The 15,124-nt window shown below is 51.5% G+C and overlaps 7 protein-coding genes across 7 annotated transcripts; 3 read left to right on the top strand and 4 right to left on the bottom strand.

Moving 5' to 3' along the window:
• Nucleotides 1-147: 147 nt before the first annotated feature.
• Nucleotides 148-1,444, bottom strand: BDZ83DRAFT_642302 (uncharacterized protein). The gene has a single exon (XM_060509605.1). It carries the CDS (start codon nt 1,309-1,311, stop codon nt 352-354), a length of 960 nt encoding a protein of 319 aa, XP_060358253.1. The 5' UTR covers nt 1,312-1,444; the 3' UTR covers nt 148-351.
• Nucleotides 1,445-2,796: 1,352 nt separating this feature from the next.
• On the top strand, nt 2,797-4,147 carry BDZ83DRAFT_156752 (dihydrodipicolinate synthetase). The gene has a single exon (XM_060501368.1). It carries the CDS (start codon nt 2,960-2,962, stop codon nt 3,965-3,967), a length of 1,008 nt encoding a protein of 335 aa, XP_060358252.1. The 5' UTR covers nt 2,797-2,959; the 3' UTR covers nt 3,968-4,147.
• BDZ83DRAFT_642299 (acetyltransferase) lies at nt 4,032-5,182 on the bottom strand. Its single transcript, XM_060509604.1, has 3 exons — nt 4,639-5,182; nt 4,378-4,572; nt 4,032-4,298 (listed from the first exon to the last, which is right to left on the bottom strand). The coding sequence occupies exons 1-3, from the start codon at nt 5,093-5,095 to the stop codon at nt 4,189-4,191; spliced, it is 762 nt and encodes a 253-aa protein (XP_060358251.1). The 5' UTR covers nt 5,096-5,182; the 3' UTR covers nt 4,032-4,188.
• Nucleotides 5,183-6,470: 1,288 nt separating this feature from the next.
• Nucleotides 6,471-7,313, top strand: BDZ83DRAFT_592756 (2-deoxy-D-gluconate 3-dehydrogenase; the record flags this gene model as incomplete). The annotated part of the gene is made up of 2 exons (XM_060506562.1): nt 6,471-6,602; nt 6,654-7,313. The coding sequence occupies 2 exons, from the start codon at nt 6,471-6,473 to the stop codon at nt 7,311-7,313; spliced, it is 792 nt and encodes a 263-aa protein (XP_060358250.1).
• Nucleotides 7,314-7,767: 454 nt separating this feature from the next.
• On the bottom strand, nt 7,768-9,237 carry BDZ83DRAFT_712411 (galactonate dehydratase; the record flags this gene model as incomplete). Its single annotated transcript, XM_060511612.1, has 4 exons — nt 7,768-8,671; nt 8,722-8,833; nt 8,903-9,012; nt 9,062-9,237. 4 exons carry the CDS (start codon nt 9,235-9,237, stop codon nt 7,918-7,920), a joined length of 1,152 nt encoding a protein of 383 aa, XP_060358249.1. The 3' UTR covers nt 7,768-7,917.
• A 748-nt stretch (nt 9,238-9,985) lies between these two features.
• On the bottom strand, nt 9,986-12,640 carry BDZ83DRAFT_642294 (major facilitator superfamily domain-containing protein). Its single transcript, XM_060509603.1, has 4 exons — nt 11,622-12,640; nt 11,434-11,553; nt 11,125-11,380; nt 9,986-11,062 (listed from the first exon to the last, which is right to left on the bottom strand). Exons 1-4 carry the CDS (start codon nt 12,337-12,339, stop codon nt 10,474-10,476), a joined length of 1,683 nt encoding a protein of 560 aa, XP_060358248.1. The 5' UTR covers nt 12,340-12,640; the 3' UTR covers nt 9,986-10,473.
• Nucleotides 12,641-13,112: 472 nt separating this feature from the next.
• Nucleotides 13,113-15,082, top strand: BDZ83DRAFT_758046 (putative allantoin permease; the record flags this gene model as incomplete). Its single annotated transcript, XM_060514978.1, has 5 exons — nt 13,113-13,242; nt 13,304-13,407; nt 13,478-14,275; nt 14,328-14,549; nt 14,606-15,082. The coding sequence occupies 5 exons, from the start codon at nt 13,113-13,115 to the stop codon at nt 15,080-15,082; spliced, it is 1,731 nt and encodes a 576-aa protein (XP_060358247.1).
• Between the last annotated feature and the right edge of the window lie 42 nt (nt 15,083-15,124).

The raw sequence follows: 15,124 nt of genomic DNA, 5'->3' as shown, positions 1-15,124 counted from the left end.
AGGCCTCAGTGTGGTGAATCTCGGTCGACCTTCGTCTCGGGTCCGTGGGGTATTCAGGGGGGCTTAAGCCATTTGTTTGTCCTTTGGAGCATGATATCATCGGCGCGACTGATGGATTCAATGCTTGTAGCATCGTGTCTATTCTGCCCCTGTGTAGAATTGTCCTGCAAGACGGCGAGAAAAATGGGCCAGATAAATGCACGCAGAGAAGAGTTTTCACTCGGCATATGTGACTTTGAATCATGTTCAATTTGACCGGAATCCTAGTAAGCATTGACATGTCGCTTTTGATTTACCTAGGTGCTTGACTTGTGATCTTGTGGTTGCGTACTGTCTAACCGCAACTCTCTCTCACCGTAGTTGTGAAGAAGACCTCTTCCTCTCCAACTTTTCGCCCCAAATTCTAGCATAATTCGCAATCTGCAACGCTGTCTCTCGAATTCTGGTTGCTTGTCTGACAAGCCTGCTTCTCTCCGAAGGCGTTTTGGGTGTCTTCCCCGGATCTGATTCTTCCTCCTTGATCGTATGACCCCATTCGTCTGCCGACCTCGCCACTAGTCGAGCGGCGTCTTCGATTTTCTTCCCCGGTGGCTCTGATCCGTCCTCGGTGAAGCATTCTTGGGGTTGCGTTGCGATCACGCCCGCAATGAGGTTCCACACAGCAATCAGATCCTCCTTTGGTATGGATGGTGATATAGTCGCGGAGATGGACCGCCGTTCGGCGGAATAGCTCCGTACCGGCCTCGCCGATGATCCTGGTCGATCGGATGTGCGTGCCAGCAGACAATTGCTGCAAGCACCACTGTAGATGCCTGGCATTTTGACGCACTCTGATGAGATGCCGTCTCCCCTCCGGCATATTGAGCATTGGTCCTCAGAGCCTTGCAGGTCTCCTCGCTCATGAAGCATAACTGCTTCCAACACAGGCGCCTGTGAGATGTCTGGTGATGCGCGGCCGGGCCTGACCCTCCAGGCCCTCCGCACTGGGAGAGGACCTAGAATCTTCATGGTCTCTGTAGGCGTGATAGATGGTTGTAGGACTTGATCTCCAGCATATTGGGCAGTTTCTAGAGCTGCGTCTTTGATGGTCTTGTGTCGTCCTCTGTGCTCGTATGATCCTTGGCGATTCCCTACCCCACTATGTGCTGGTGCGGTCTTCGAGCTGATCTGATCAACGCTTGCTCCTGCTCCCGTCCGGACTCTCGATGCCAGTGTTGCAGAAGGCATCGTGCCCTGTTCTTTTTGTGTAATTTCTCCCGCTCTTGCCAAAAGTTGAAGTGTAATATCTGCGATTTCCCGTTCATCGCCCATCACGCTCAGGCGAACGAGGGCATATCAAGAAGAGTGCTGCTGTTTGACCGACCGACCGAACCACCGAACATGAAAGGAAAAACAAACAACCCACCGGGAAAAAAATGAATTCAACCTCGTGATGCGGACCAGGTGGTCCACATACTCCAACGTACGAAAAAGCCACTTATAAGTTCCGGTGAAGAAGCCCGAAGTCTTGCCCCCAGTTACGTAATTCTATTGGTCATCTGTCCTACCGCGGGCGAGCTCGGAGGTGGTGGGTGATTGGCCGTCAGGAATTGCCGTGACTGTCAGATTTTTGAGACGTTCTGGACTCTTGGAGATCTGCTGTCTCTGCACTGGGGGAGTCAGGCACTTTTGGTTCTGGGTATGGATCCAAGCGAGCCCTTCGTCCACGCCTTGTGTGTTCGGGGTCCCCATGAAAGGTATACAGCGGAATACAGAAGCGCAGCATGGCTTCCAAGTCAGCCAGGAAGAGAAGGGTGTTCGTCCAATTCAGCAAGTATCCCACTAGTAATCATGGGCTATTCCCCGATTGGACCAAGTGGCAATATCGGGCTCGTTTTTCCGTTGCCAGTGTGGGAGGCTCGCCCGAGAAGTCGGGAATGACAACCCATCCCCGCGGAAAGATGCCTCAAGTGTCTCACCTGATCGCGCATGCAAAGCTGAGAGAGCGGCCCTGGGCCGCTGGGGCGCCTAGAGGTTGGTCGGGAGCACAAACGGTCACCCAGAAAAGGTTGAGAGAGCCAACGTGGGTTGGGTTACCGAACATAGCCGGGCCAGTGTCGATCCATTTGCAGAGTGTGAGATGAAATCTGACCGGACATACGCCAGGCCGGGTAAGGGTTAGCGGAAGCGCAAGGGAAACGAGATGGGTTTGTCCTACTTTTGGCTTCGTACCTCGCATGGTCGCATGCAAACAAGAAACACCAACACCCCCACGGGGAAGAGAAAAGTCTCTGGCATATGCTGGTTTTTCTGCGTCACACAAATCAATAGTCTCCAACCAGCGACAAATTCAGCGAAGTCGCGTGCGTAAGGAAATAAAAACCACGCCGGTTCCCACCGCGGATGTCACCATCTCGACTGATCAACACGCTGATTCCGGCCCGGAACTGTCCAGATACATGATCTGCTTGGGCAAACCATTGTGGAGAAGATACAGTGGAGTTTGATGGGGTTGGTGGGTGGGTAAACCGTAATTGTTTGGTACCAGAAACCGCCCCCCGCGGGTTTAGTCTCCGACTCTTTCGTTTCCTCCGTTCTGTGGGGGGTAGGGAGGAGGCTTTTCGATGGCCTCGGACCACGAAATTATCTACCATTAGACTCGTCTTGGAAGAGGTGCCGGCGTGGGGGTTCAGACTACGTGGTTACATGGGTCGTTCCCACGGCTTATGTTACCTATTTTTGTGCCTGACTTACACCGACACAAGGGAAGGGGGCGAAAGTCGATCCCATGATCATCCATGTCGCGCTGGTCCGTATGACTCCCTTGCATTCAGAGTTTGGATGGATTCTTTGTTACAAAAGCTTTGTTCGCGAGTAAGCTAATCTACCAAAACTCCCCTCCTATCCCACCGCTGCTGCTAGATCTGCCTTCGCAAACTACTCGCTCTCTCGTGTCACAAACCCGCAGAATCAGTCCACAATGTCTCCCTCAGCAAACGGTGGTCCCGACAGTCACAACGGCAACGGCACACAACACGGAGCACGGCCGGCTTTGACGCCCGGTCTCTACGTTCCGACAGTAGCATTCTTCCGTTCCGACGACTCAGTAGACGTTGAGACCACACATTCCCACGCCGTCCGTCTCGCCAAAGCCGGCGTCGCCGGTCTCGTCACCCACGGCTCCAACGGCGAAGCAGTGCACCTCGACCACGACGAGAGACAACTCATCAACCGCACCACACGAGCCGCTCTCGACTCAGTAGGGAAGACCGAACTGCCTCTGATTGTCGGTTGCGGCGCGCAGTCGACGAGAGAGACGATTCAACTCTGCAAAGAGGCGGGGTCATCAGGAGGCGACTACGCACTTGTTCTCCCACCAGCGTATTATGGTGGCCTTCTCACTACCGACCTCATCCTACAACACTTCCGCGAAGTTGCCGACGCAAGTCCGGTTCCTCTTCTCATTTACAACTACCCTGGCGCCTGCAGCGGCCTCGATCTCAACTCAGATACCATCATCAACCTCTCGAGTCACCCCAACATTGTTGGCGTGAAGCTGACCTGCGGTAACACTGGCAAGCTGGCTCGGATAGCCGCTGCTACAGCTCCCAAGAAGGGCGACAACAACACGACACCATTCCGGACATTCGGCGGTAGCGTCGACTTCACTCTGCAAACACTCGTCGTCGGTGGCCATGGCATTATCGGTGGAACCGGAAACATTGCACCTCTCGCTTGTGTGAAGCTGATGCAGCTTTGGGATGAGGGCAAGCTGGAAGAAGCGAGAGCGCTGCAGGCAGTTGTCGCTCGTGGTGACTGGACTGCCATCCAAGGAGGGTTTGTTTCAGTCAAGGCGGCACTGCAGGAGTACTACAGCTACGGAGGGCTTCCAAGGAAGCCTTGCACATTACTCGAGGGAGAGAGCCTGACAAAACAGATCGACGGGTTCTCAGAGTTGGTTGAGGCTGAGAAGGCATTGCAAAAGTAGATGCATGTAACAGTGTGGGTTTTGGGACAGGTTTCAAGAGAATCATAGCGTATTGATCAATGAACGAACTTTTACCTAAAGATACTGCCAAGACTTTTGGAGTGATGAACTAAATGACGACTCTCGTGTCCGGGTTCCACATCGAGAAATCGACGATCGCATTGTCGCCTGCTGTATGCACTTTGGCTATTGTCCAGCGCATCGGCTGGTGAAACCCTCGGTCAGGGACTGACGTGATATAGACTTATCACATATTCAGAATACGGGCGCCCTTCCAACCTTTCGTTCCGGATACTCAAGGTGTGTGTAGGTGGTGATGTTCGATCCTCTGCTGCAGCTTCGACAAAACACTCATTGCGATTAGTCCTGCTTCAAGATCATAAGAGCCCTGTATACATGCCCATGCTCACCGTATTTGGCATCATCTTGGAGAAATTCTGTCTCTATTACGAAGCCAAGGCGCTTGTAAAGATCCACTCCGGCCTCCATGGCATGTATGAAGATGTCAAGGCCCAGTTCTTTGGCTATCAATATGCCACTTTTCACCAAGGCAGTGCCTATGCCCTTGCCCTGGTTATCTGGGTGAACCGCTAGGTAGTCCAGTCCTATGGAAGAAGTATAATAAGTACTTGGGAGATGGAAGCGACAAGGCAGAGGAATTGACAACACACGCATGTATTCTTTCTTGCTGAGAACTTCATTCTCCGCCTCATGGATAGGAATAAGCAGCTCATCTGACTCCTGGTTAGGATCCCAATGAGCCATCGCGGCAACGCGCCGGATCTCCGCTTCCTTCTCTTCACTGACGGACGGAACCACGGCATCGGGCCAAGCCGGGGCCCCGCAGATGCTCTTGGCGTGGGATGCGGGCAGAATCCACCGGGCATATCCCACTATTCGCCCGGTGGCGGGATCCACGGCCTTTTCGTGTCGCTTCGTATCGGGGTCACTGATGAGGTTTCGCGGCGTTCGCTGGGCTATTTGCGTGATGTGGTACTCGAGGGTGCGATGGCGCCAGGCGAGCTGCCAGTGGGGATCTGCCCAGAAGGCGGGGATGTTGTTTCTGGTCAGCTCATCGCTGTCGGCTACGGTGCAGCCCGTAATGATAACTTTAGATGTGTTTTCCATTGCTTCCAACGCGAGAAGACAGCGACATACTCTGCTCTTCGATGGACTGGAGGACCGCAGCCAAGCGAAATCTTGGCAGCTCACGACATTTCTGGACAACGTGTTCAGAAGTCCCACCTGTTCTGGCCCGGTTATCGGCACTTTTGAAATGCAGACAGCACCACCCCTGTAACTCAGGCCATGGGCTTTAACCTGTCAGCCCAATTATCCGAGTCGAAACTCCTCTAAACTTACGAACAACAATACGGTCCGACTAGGAAGCCAGATGAGAGAACGAAACAATCTCTGAACGATCGAAAGGAAGATGCTTGATATCTCTTTTACGTTGAGTCTCTGCATTCACTCATCACTTGAAGTTGAGACTCGTTAACTGCCAACAAGTATCACAGCCCGAAACCTTCCAGAGCCTCAACATTCTATCTCTTCATCTTCATCCAAGTTGGCTTTTCTTATTCGGCTACGGTCAAGCATTCAAGTTTCCAGGACTCGCAGACGGTGACAGGCTGGAGAAGTCCGTCTGTCTTACCCCGCTTTCCCCAAGGGTCCAATGCTCTCAGGATATTGTCCCTTGACTGTCGCTCTCATCTCAACTCGTGATGATTCACCTCGTTGCTTTGCGTAGACCTCCTTCCTTCTCCTTTCACTTGTCGTCAATAGATCACCATGGTAGTTCGTGTCATCCGGCGCCCAATGAATATCGCCTCTTCAAACCCCGCATCAAACCCCGTGCTACGTGCTCCGAGCTAAACCCGGCTAAAATCTGACGACGTACCAACAAGGCCAAAGTATCCCCGGATGAGGAAACGAGCTGACCCCCACGAAGGGATCTAGGTATCACTGGCTTGTCTGGCGTTTCTGTTCGGGGCCTAGCCCGACGTCGGAGCGGCTCTGCGGGCCCGGGTCTGCGGGGCTGACCCCCATCCATCCCGTAAATCATGCGGGGAGCGGGTCGGACGCGAGACCACGAATCCATCCGCAAAGAGGTTGTGTGAACTTGACCAGAAATGGTCCGATGCGTCTCTGATGGTTGCTCCCCTCTCTACACTCTAGGCGTGACATCTCAGTTCAGCTTTCCCCGCAGGTACCTACGTTCGCACCCCGTCATACGAGACAGGACACGAATCACCTGAGTTTGGCTCCATGCAGAAACCCGTTTCGAGCCGACAATCAGATCTAGCTGGCGGGAAATAATGCGGGTACAACTGGGCACAGGCGTGGGGGTCTACGAACGCGTCGTACCTAGGTAGATAGATGGGGGGATGTTTGAGATCACTATGAAGCTCATCAGGGTAGTAACTCCAAAAGGATATGAAGAATATTCAGGAGGCAGGAGTGTCGCAAGTTATTTGCAACATTTGCTCAGACAACCACAACAATGCCGACTATTCTGGAAAAGCTCTTCTCTCTAGAGGGCCGCACGGCCGTAGTAACGGGAGGCACACGGGGAATTGGCCAGGCCATGGCAGTGTCCCTTGCAGAAGCAGGATCAGATATCATCCTCATTCAGGTAAGAAACAGTATCATCTGTACGTGTAGCTTGATATTGACAAATAGAAAGAGGGACGAAAGCAACACTGAAACGAAAATACAAGTCGAGGCCTTAGGCAGAAAGGCCATCATCTACACAGCAGACCTTTCAAATCAAGAGGAAGTAGAGAGCTTATCTGGGCGAATCTTAGCCGATGGCCACGACGTCAGCATTCTAGTCACTTGTGCTGGCATTCAACGCAGGCATCCTGCGCACAAGTTCCCCATGGGCGACTGGGACGAGGTCCTCCAAGTCAACCTCAAGACAGTCTGGACTCTTTGCCGAGACTTTGGGGCTTACATGCTCACACGCACTCCAAACTTGGTAAACGGCCACCGCGGCAGTATCGTCAACGTGGCGTCGCTTGTCAGCTTCCAGGGAGGTATCACGGTACCGGCCTATGCAGCGGCCAAGGGCGGCATAGCACAACTGACCAAGGCGCTGAGCAACGAGTGGGCGAGCCAGGGTGTCAACGTGAATGCGATTGCGCCTGGGTATGTTGCAACGGACATGAATGAGGCGCTGATCAACAACCCAGAGAGGGCGGCGAGTATTCTGGCCAGGATCCCTGCGGGGAGATGGGGCACCCCGGATGACTTCAAGGGTGCCACGGTGTTTCTCGCGGGGGCGGGGAGTTTGTACGTTTCGGGAGAGCTGCTTACTGTTGATGGGGGCTGGATGGGCCGATGATACTTGAGGATATGTAGTCAAAGTTAGAGATGTGGGAATACCAAGTAGCATCCGGTCCAGAATAGGATCGATGTGATCTGCAAACTAAAGCCCTGCTCATGGGACAACATCCTGAGCTGAGTGAACCCCACGCCTTGATGTGTCTTGTAATAAACGGCATTTGTTTTCCCCGCTTAGCCACAGGTCTGACTGACACCCGGCCCCAGATCGGCGTTGACTCTCGAGCCAGGGAGGACTTCTCCGAGTAAACATGGTGTGATTTGGCGTGGGGTTTCGGGCATTTTCCGATCCTTTAATGGTGTAATGTCATGCTTCCACGCATATCATCCGAAGACTGGGTATGATCCAGCCTCCAAAGCCAAACTCCGCCAGACGGTAAGAGGATCGCAAGCAAAACCATCCAATATTAGCTCAAAGCATAACTGAACTCGCGGAAATGATATGAGAAATTATTGAGGGAATTTTTAGTAGTGATATGCTGGTAGCCATTTGGCAAGTAATACACTTCCAGATAACTGTCTCATTTTGAGAGATGCTGGTGACAGTGATTTGACTAATACTGTTGCTAAAATTACAACATGACTTCAACTATTGAGCCGTCATATTACCATTCCCTGATGCTTCCGTCAGGTCCATGGAAGACCTTGCACTGCCATGGCTCTGTCTCCTTGGAAATCTTGATCACCATCTCCTCATCAATGTCAATGCCTAACCCGTAACCCGTCGGCGCTTTGACATAACCGCCCTCGATGTCGAACACCGTGGGATTCTTCAGATATGTCAAGAGATCAATATCTCCTGCCTCAGTATTATAATGCATTCCCAGGCTCATCTCAAGAATGGAAAAGTTAGGTGCTGACAAGGCGACTTGTACACTTGCCGCAAAAGCCACGGGGCCAAGGGGGCAGTGTGGGGCTATCGCTACATCGTAGGCTTCGGCCATAGTAGCGATGCGCTTCGTTTCGGATATACCTCCGGCATGAGCAATATCTGGTTGAAGGATGTCGACGCTGGCATCCTCAAGGAAACGTTTGATATCCCATCTAGTGTAGAGACGTTCACCGAAAGCGATGGGAATTGTTGTTTGGTTTGAGAGCTGTTTAATGGCTTCTGGGTGCTCGCAAAGTAGGGGCTCCTCAATGAATAGGGGCTCATATGGTTCCAGAGCTCTGGCCAGCTGCTTTGCCATTGCCTTGTGGAGACGGCCGTGGAAATCGAGACCAGCGTCGAGGCCAAGAGCCTTGACCTGCTTGAGACGCTCAACTGTGTCTTTCAGGACTCTGGGAGAGTCAACCCAGTTCATGTCTTCTGTTGCGTTCATCTTGACACACGTCAGACCTTGGGCAATACGCTTTTTCCTGTAGAACGGTCAGAATCTTTTCGCCCTGGTCCATATCTGGGTACTTACGCTGCTGCCTCAACATCTGATGGTCTGTCGCCGCCGATCCAGCAGTATACTTGCACCTTGTTGCGCACCTGACCGCCTAGTAGCTCGTAGATAGGAACTTTCAGGTTACGTCCTAGTAATCATGGCCAGTTAGAAAGTTTTCTAGGCTACGTGAGATCGTCATCTGGAATACCGGGCGCACCTTTCAGATCCCATAACGCAATGTCAATGCCTGACATTGCTGACATGAAAACGGGGCCCCCTCTGTAGAAGCCATGGCGCCAGAAGGTTTGCCAGATGTGCTCAATGTTGCTATGTAGAAGTTAGATGAATTCTTGACAGGATGAGTTGGTCACATTACCCTGCTTCAAGACCAACTATTCTAGGAATCATTTCCTCAAGGCAGCCCTCAACAGCCAAGTCATGGCCCTCGAGCGTTGCCTCGCCCCAACCATACTCGCCATTTTCGTCGGTGATTTTCACCATGAGCCAACGAGGCTTTACGCGGTAATACCGCACAGACGCGATCTTGGCCATGATGTTCTAGAGTAGGGGAATAGCTCAATGGTGTTCCAGATGACTCGAAGCTGGTCGTGATAGAACTCAACACGGTTCAAGCATTGGTAAAGCACACACAATCATTCATTCATGATTCATCCCATTCTTAACAAAGCTCCCCGCATCGCGAAGCTCCGCCATGGAGCGGCACATGTGTAACAACACGATCCACCTCCAGGTTTGGGGTCACTGGGTACGCCCTCCACGTCTGGCGTTGGTGGTTCATCCCCCACGTCTGGCACGACCCCCACCGAGGCTGGCACAAATGGCCAATACGTGGAGGAATCGTGGAGAATGCATGGGGAAATTCACGATCTCCACCCATCATACGGGCCACGGCACAACGCGGTGTTGTTCCCGCTCCACGTCAGACACAAGTTGTCTGGCTCCGAAAATCCAGCCATGCGTTTCTTGTTCTCGTACCTCCACGTGCTCACCTTATTACCCACACCTGGCATTATGCGCCCTGGCTTGTGCCAAACATGGTAGTTTCTTTTACGAACCGAATTCGTGATGTGGATTCGCCATGACTCGAAGGGATCTAGCTGGCACGGTTGACGCCCGCTGATGAGTTGGGTGCAGCGAAATGGCTCCGAAGGCTCACAAACATGTCTCAAAACATCTCCAAAGTCAACTAAATGTGTTGCCGGGATATTGTTGTTTGATTGGCTAGGTACCTGAGGCTATTGACTGATTGTGACGAATACGAATATACTGGTTACTTGTGGCAGCATAATTCCATCAGGTCACCCCAGTGGCTTGGTAGGGTGATGTATATATCTCATTGGCCAGAAGGCGGCTATTGAAGGGCACCTTATGCCAAGATGTTAAGGCCTTCTTATGAAGAGCCACATCGGTGTTCATACCGAAGCTGTATGTCGCGGCGCAAACGAGTGGATACTGATTTATTGCCGTTCGAGCAGTTCTCCTTGCGCTCCCCGCCCGGCCCGATCGGGGTTGACCTTCCGCCGACACTTATGAGGTGCTGTGAGACACCAGAGAATGGTGTCGTTGTGCAAGCGGCTATTCTACCCACACCTTGAATGGTTTTCAGGTGTCCAATCAGCAATAAGTTTTGATAGCCGACGCGTATTTTGACGTTCATCTCCAATCCTTCGTCTATTAGTCTATCATTTTCACATTAGTCATGATCTATTAGTCCACAATTTGTCCTAATCTCGTCTTTCGCCCCAATCTTGCAATGAACATGTAGTCTCACGGCCTCCCGACTTGTTGCTGCGGTGCACTAGTGCGCTGTGCCAGTACTTGCCCGTCGCTGTGGTGGTTGCCGTCGTGTGAGCTTTTCTCACTCGGGTCTCCCATTTCTTCATCCCGACTCTCACTGGATGTATCATCTGGCTTCGCCTCCTCAATTGAATGCAGGCCTCTATCTTTGATCAACAAACAGCCCACCAGACACAACCCAATGAGTGGTATTTGAAGTATGAAAACAGCTCGGCTGGCCGCCATGTATGCGTCGAGAACTGCGGACATATCTTGCTCCTTCAGTTGCGGTATCGAGTAAGTGCTGCTGGCGAGGCCCTTAAAGCCTGGAGGTAAGTTCGCTCGCAAAGTTGCTTGGAGGACTGCCGCAGAAACGGCTAACCCGCAAGCACCACCGGCGCATCGGAAGAAGTTGCGATTCGAAGTGATAACTGCCCGGCGAGACTTGATGGAGTGCGCCTGCAGAGCAACCAGCGTTGGCTGGAAGATGAATCCGACACCAATGCCAATGATCAGCAGAGGAATGACGATGATTCCAGGCTTGGTATTTCGGTCGAAAATGAGTGTGAGGCCAGCTCCTCTGTGTCGTTTGTCAGATAGTTGCAAACTTATTGGCTAGGATTGGAAAGGTTTTCGACTCACAGTGTCCAGAGGCCAAAGCCTGCCCAGATTACTTCTCCATAGCGCTGTGTTCTAGATATATACTGTCCCGAGATGATGGAGAATACGGACTGACAAACTACCAGGGATACGTAGATTCCCGCCGAATGAATGACAGAAAACTGATGAGCGTTCTGTAGGTACAGCGGGATGTAGTACAGGTATCCCTGGTACGCTGCCCCAAAGAGGAATGACTGTGCCAGGAGGACAACAACAACTTTGTTCTTGAAGATGGGGACTGCGTATTGTTAGCCGGCGCTCGGGGCCATTTTTCTCATTGACGGGAATTACCTGGCATCATTGGAAGCTTGGCGAACTTCCACTCCACAATTACAAATGACACAAGAGCAAGTGCTCCTATTGTCAACATGCTGATGACCATTGCTGAGTTCCATGGGAAATATGCGCCACCTAGTGAGAGCAAGTGAGTAGTTGCTCTATCAACGGCTAGGAAAGAGTCTCATGCAAGAATAACTGACCTCCAGAAATGGGGATAAGCAGCAAAATAACGCCGGCTGACGAGGTGAATGAGCCTGCATAGTCGATCTTCTTGACGCTCTTCATAAAGTCGTCATCTGGAGGCTTAGATGGCAAGAAGAAGTATGAGATGACACCGACAATAACACCGAGGGGTGAGAGCATCCAAAAGAACGCCCTCCATGTTGCCCTCTCAACAAAGGCTGCAGCAAGAAATGGTCCGAGGACGTTTCCCAAACCAACCATTGAACCCAAGATTCCTTGGTACTTGCCTCTTTGTTCCAGAGTAACAACATCGGACACAATGATCATGGCGAGATTCGTGATACCGCCTCCGCCGATGCCTGCAACGCCACGGAAGATGTAAAACATTGTCGCATTCTGCGAAAGCCCGCAGAGCAAGTCGGCGATTGACAAAAGACCGATGGCACTCAAGAAGACGGCCTTTCGACCGAAAATATCTGAGAAGCGCCCGTAGAGCATTTGAAATGTCGTGTTGGCGATGAGCGATGACGTACCCGCCCATGATATTGTGTCCTCCGCGTTGAGGTCCGCAGCAATCGTCGGCAAGGTGATACTGATGCCATTTTGGTCGATAAATGAGACTAGTAAAGTGACTGCAAGAGTTGCAAAGACAACTAGGAGTTTCTTCAGAGGTAGGATGTTTGTCTGGTCGTGAAGAGCCTTTTCGGCCTTTGTGGTTTCCTGGTCGCGCCTCATGCTGCAACCCTGGCCAGTCGAGTTACTTGGGACAGAGTGAACGGGATTCGATAGAAAGAATATTAATTTAGCTTATGGCCAAATGATTAGAAAACCCAGAAACGACATGCAGCTGAAACTGTGAGTAGAAGAACCAGCGCATGAAAACTTTTCGTGAGACAATCCGACGTTGAGAGCGGATACCAGCGTCCGGAGGAGCCAAGACTCGGATCACCGCCGCCAAAGATTGGTCAATCGGCCTCATCTCGGCTCCGGATTCGGCAGTGAGAAAATTGGGCTGAAAAGTTGAAGGGGGGCGAATTCAACGTTGACTGTTGAAAAAATGGGTGCGTCATGGCCAGACCAACAAGGGATTTCGGCAAGTTTTGAAGCGATGGTCTCCACAAAAGTCTTTGCTAGTCGGAACATCCGATGCCGTCGGCTGGTTGCCAATGTGGCTCACTTATCTTTTTCGGCGGATGTCCGACGCTATGTATCCCGCATGATTCGCTCATCTGGAAATCATGTTATCAGAGAGTATTCGCTCGCCTGGCTGATAGTAGGTGCCAATTTGGCAGCTAAGCTATTTCTTATCGAAAGGCTGAATTGGAGATGGAATAGCGGCATCAAGAAAAAAAGGCGGTTTCATGATAAGGCAATACAACCTCAATCTGATAAATACTGACGGCGAAACAATCGCAACTCGGCGTGAAACTTCGTGATGTGTGCTAATTGAGCAAGTTGTAGGGTAAGACAAGGAGACTTCAAATTGTTTCAACAGCTCTCTGTCAACAATGATGTCCTTCATGAGGCTCAGACGAGCCTGCTCATCTCGGCAAGAGTTCAAACAATTCATCCAAACCAAAGAACATCCCGAAGAGGGTACAGCTTACTTTAACGAAGACTTGCTGCCTACTCCTCCAGGTCAGTTGTCATTTTGAACTTCTCTGGACTCGATAAGCAAATAGCTAACTTTGCTTTGAAGAGCACCGAAGTTGGACAGCTTTGCACTTTTTCACGTACTACTTGACCCAAACATTTTCTCCGGGGTCTTACAATCTTGGTGCAACTCTCATCTCAATCGGCCTGGTACGTCGACTCTAGTTTCTGTCTTACAATTCTCTATGAAGACATGGAGTTTCTGACAATTAACGCGCAGCAATGGTGGCACGGTATGATCGCAGCTGTGATCGGCTCCGCTATCCTCAGCGTCGTGGTTATCCTCAACTCCCGCGGTGCAACTCGCTATCATGTCGGGTTCCCCGTATACGTTCGCGCTGCTGCTGGCGTTAGTGGTGCAAAACTATTCATCATCGTGCGCGCCTCTGTTGCCGTCATCTACTTCGCAACTCAGTCATTCTATGGTGGCATGCTCACTTCAGTGGCGCTCAGAGCCATATTCGGATCCGGATGGAACAATATTCCTAACCGCCTACCCGCAAGCGCGGGAATTACTTCCAAGAATCTGTTGGCATTCTTCATCTTCTGGATTATTCAGTTCCCGGTCATGTTCATCCACCCAACTATCCTTCGACACCTTTTTGTGGTGAAGTCAGTGGCTACAACTGCAGGACTAGTCGGCGTCCTGGGATGGGCAGTTAATGCAAACGGCGGGAGCCTGGGTGGCTTCAACTTTGGAGCAAAGTCTCTAAGCGGCGCGGCACTTGTGTGGCCCATGATCCAAGCTATCAACAGCGTCATGGCGGCGCTCTGCCCGATTTTGGTCAACCAACCTGATGTCGCTAGGTACGCTACACGTCCAGCACAGGCAACCTGGTCACAAGCCATCGGTATTCTGGTCAGTAAGGTGCTCGTCATGTTCCTTAGCTGTGCCACAACTAGCGCGGCTGCTGGTGTTCTTGGCAAGAGCTATTGGAACGTCTGGGATCTCTACAACGCTATCTTGACTGAGTTCTGGGGTCCTGGAGCGCGTGCTGGGATGTTCTTCGCTTCCGCTGTAAGATTCATATCACCCAGAGCGCCTTTTCATTTGCTAATCGATGTATCAGGGCATGATTTTGGCGATTATCGCGACTAATGCTGGCTCAAATTCTCTACCCGTTGGTGCCGATACCAGCGGACTTTGGCCAAGGTATATCAACATCGTTAGGGGTCAGGTAATATGCGCCCTGCTTGCACCTCTATGCGTGCCGTGGAAGATCATCGCCAGCGCTAGCTCCTTTCTCACTTTCCTGGGGTCATACACCATTTTCCTGATGCCAACCTGTGGTGTAAGTACATGTTCCTGATATCTACAAGATGGCTTTGGAGCACTAACGAGTTCCAGATCATGATTGTAGACTACTGGATTATCCGTCGAGGAAACCTCCATGTCCCAAGTCTGTACATGAAAGTGGAAGGCGCTCCGTACACGTATTACAAAGGATGGAATTTACGCGCCGTTGCCGCATGGGTTGCTGGTGTTGCGTTAACTGTACACGGCATTGCTGGGAATTTGGACCCCAATTCAGTCAACCAGGCAAGCAAGAATATGTACAAGCTTGGCTTTCTGCTTTCTCTTGCCATGGGTTCATTGGTCTACTACGTAGCCTGTTTTATCTGGCCCATTCCGGTGTACCCGCAAGAGTTAGAGTCACAGACAAGCATGAGCTTTGAGAGCATAGCGCCATCAGAGGGTTTCCTTCCTGGGGAGAGTGTTGATACTATTCGCGGAGTGTTTTACTCTGTTGAGGAGACTGAAGTCAAGAGGGCCATGGGGAAGAACGCCGGTGCCGAGTCTGGCAGCGAGAAGTACACGGTCTAAAGCATCCTTTCCTTGAGTATATGTGTGTTTGTATCCAACTGT

The sequence above is a fragment of the Colletotrichum acutatum genome, assembly GCF_030867785.1.
Source record: "Colletotrichum acutatum strain CBS 112980 chromosome Unknown BDZ83scaffold_198, whole genome shotgun sequence".
NCBI classification, from domain to species: Eukaryota; Fungi; Ascomycota; class Sordariomycetes; order Glomerellales; family Glomerellaceae; genus Colletotrichum; species Colletotrichum acutatum.
The sequence above is the reverse complement of the archived record's forward strand: the minus strand, read 5'-3'. Positions and strand labels throughout refer to the sequence as shown.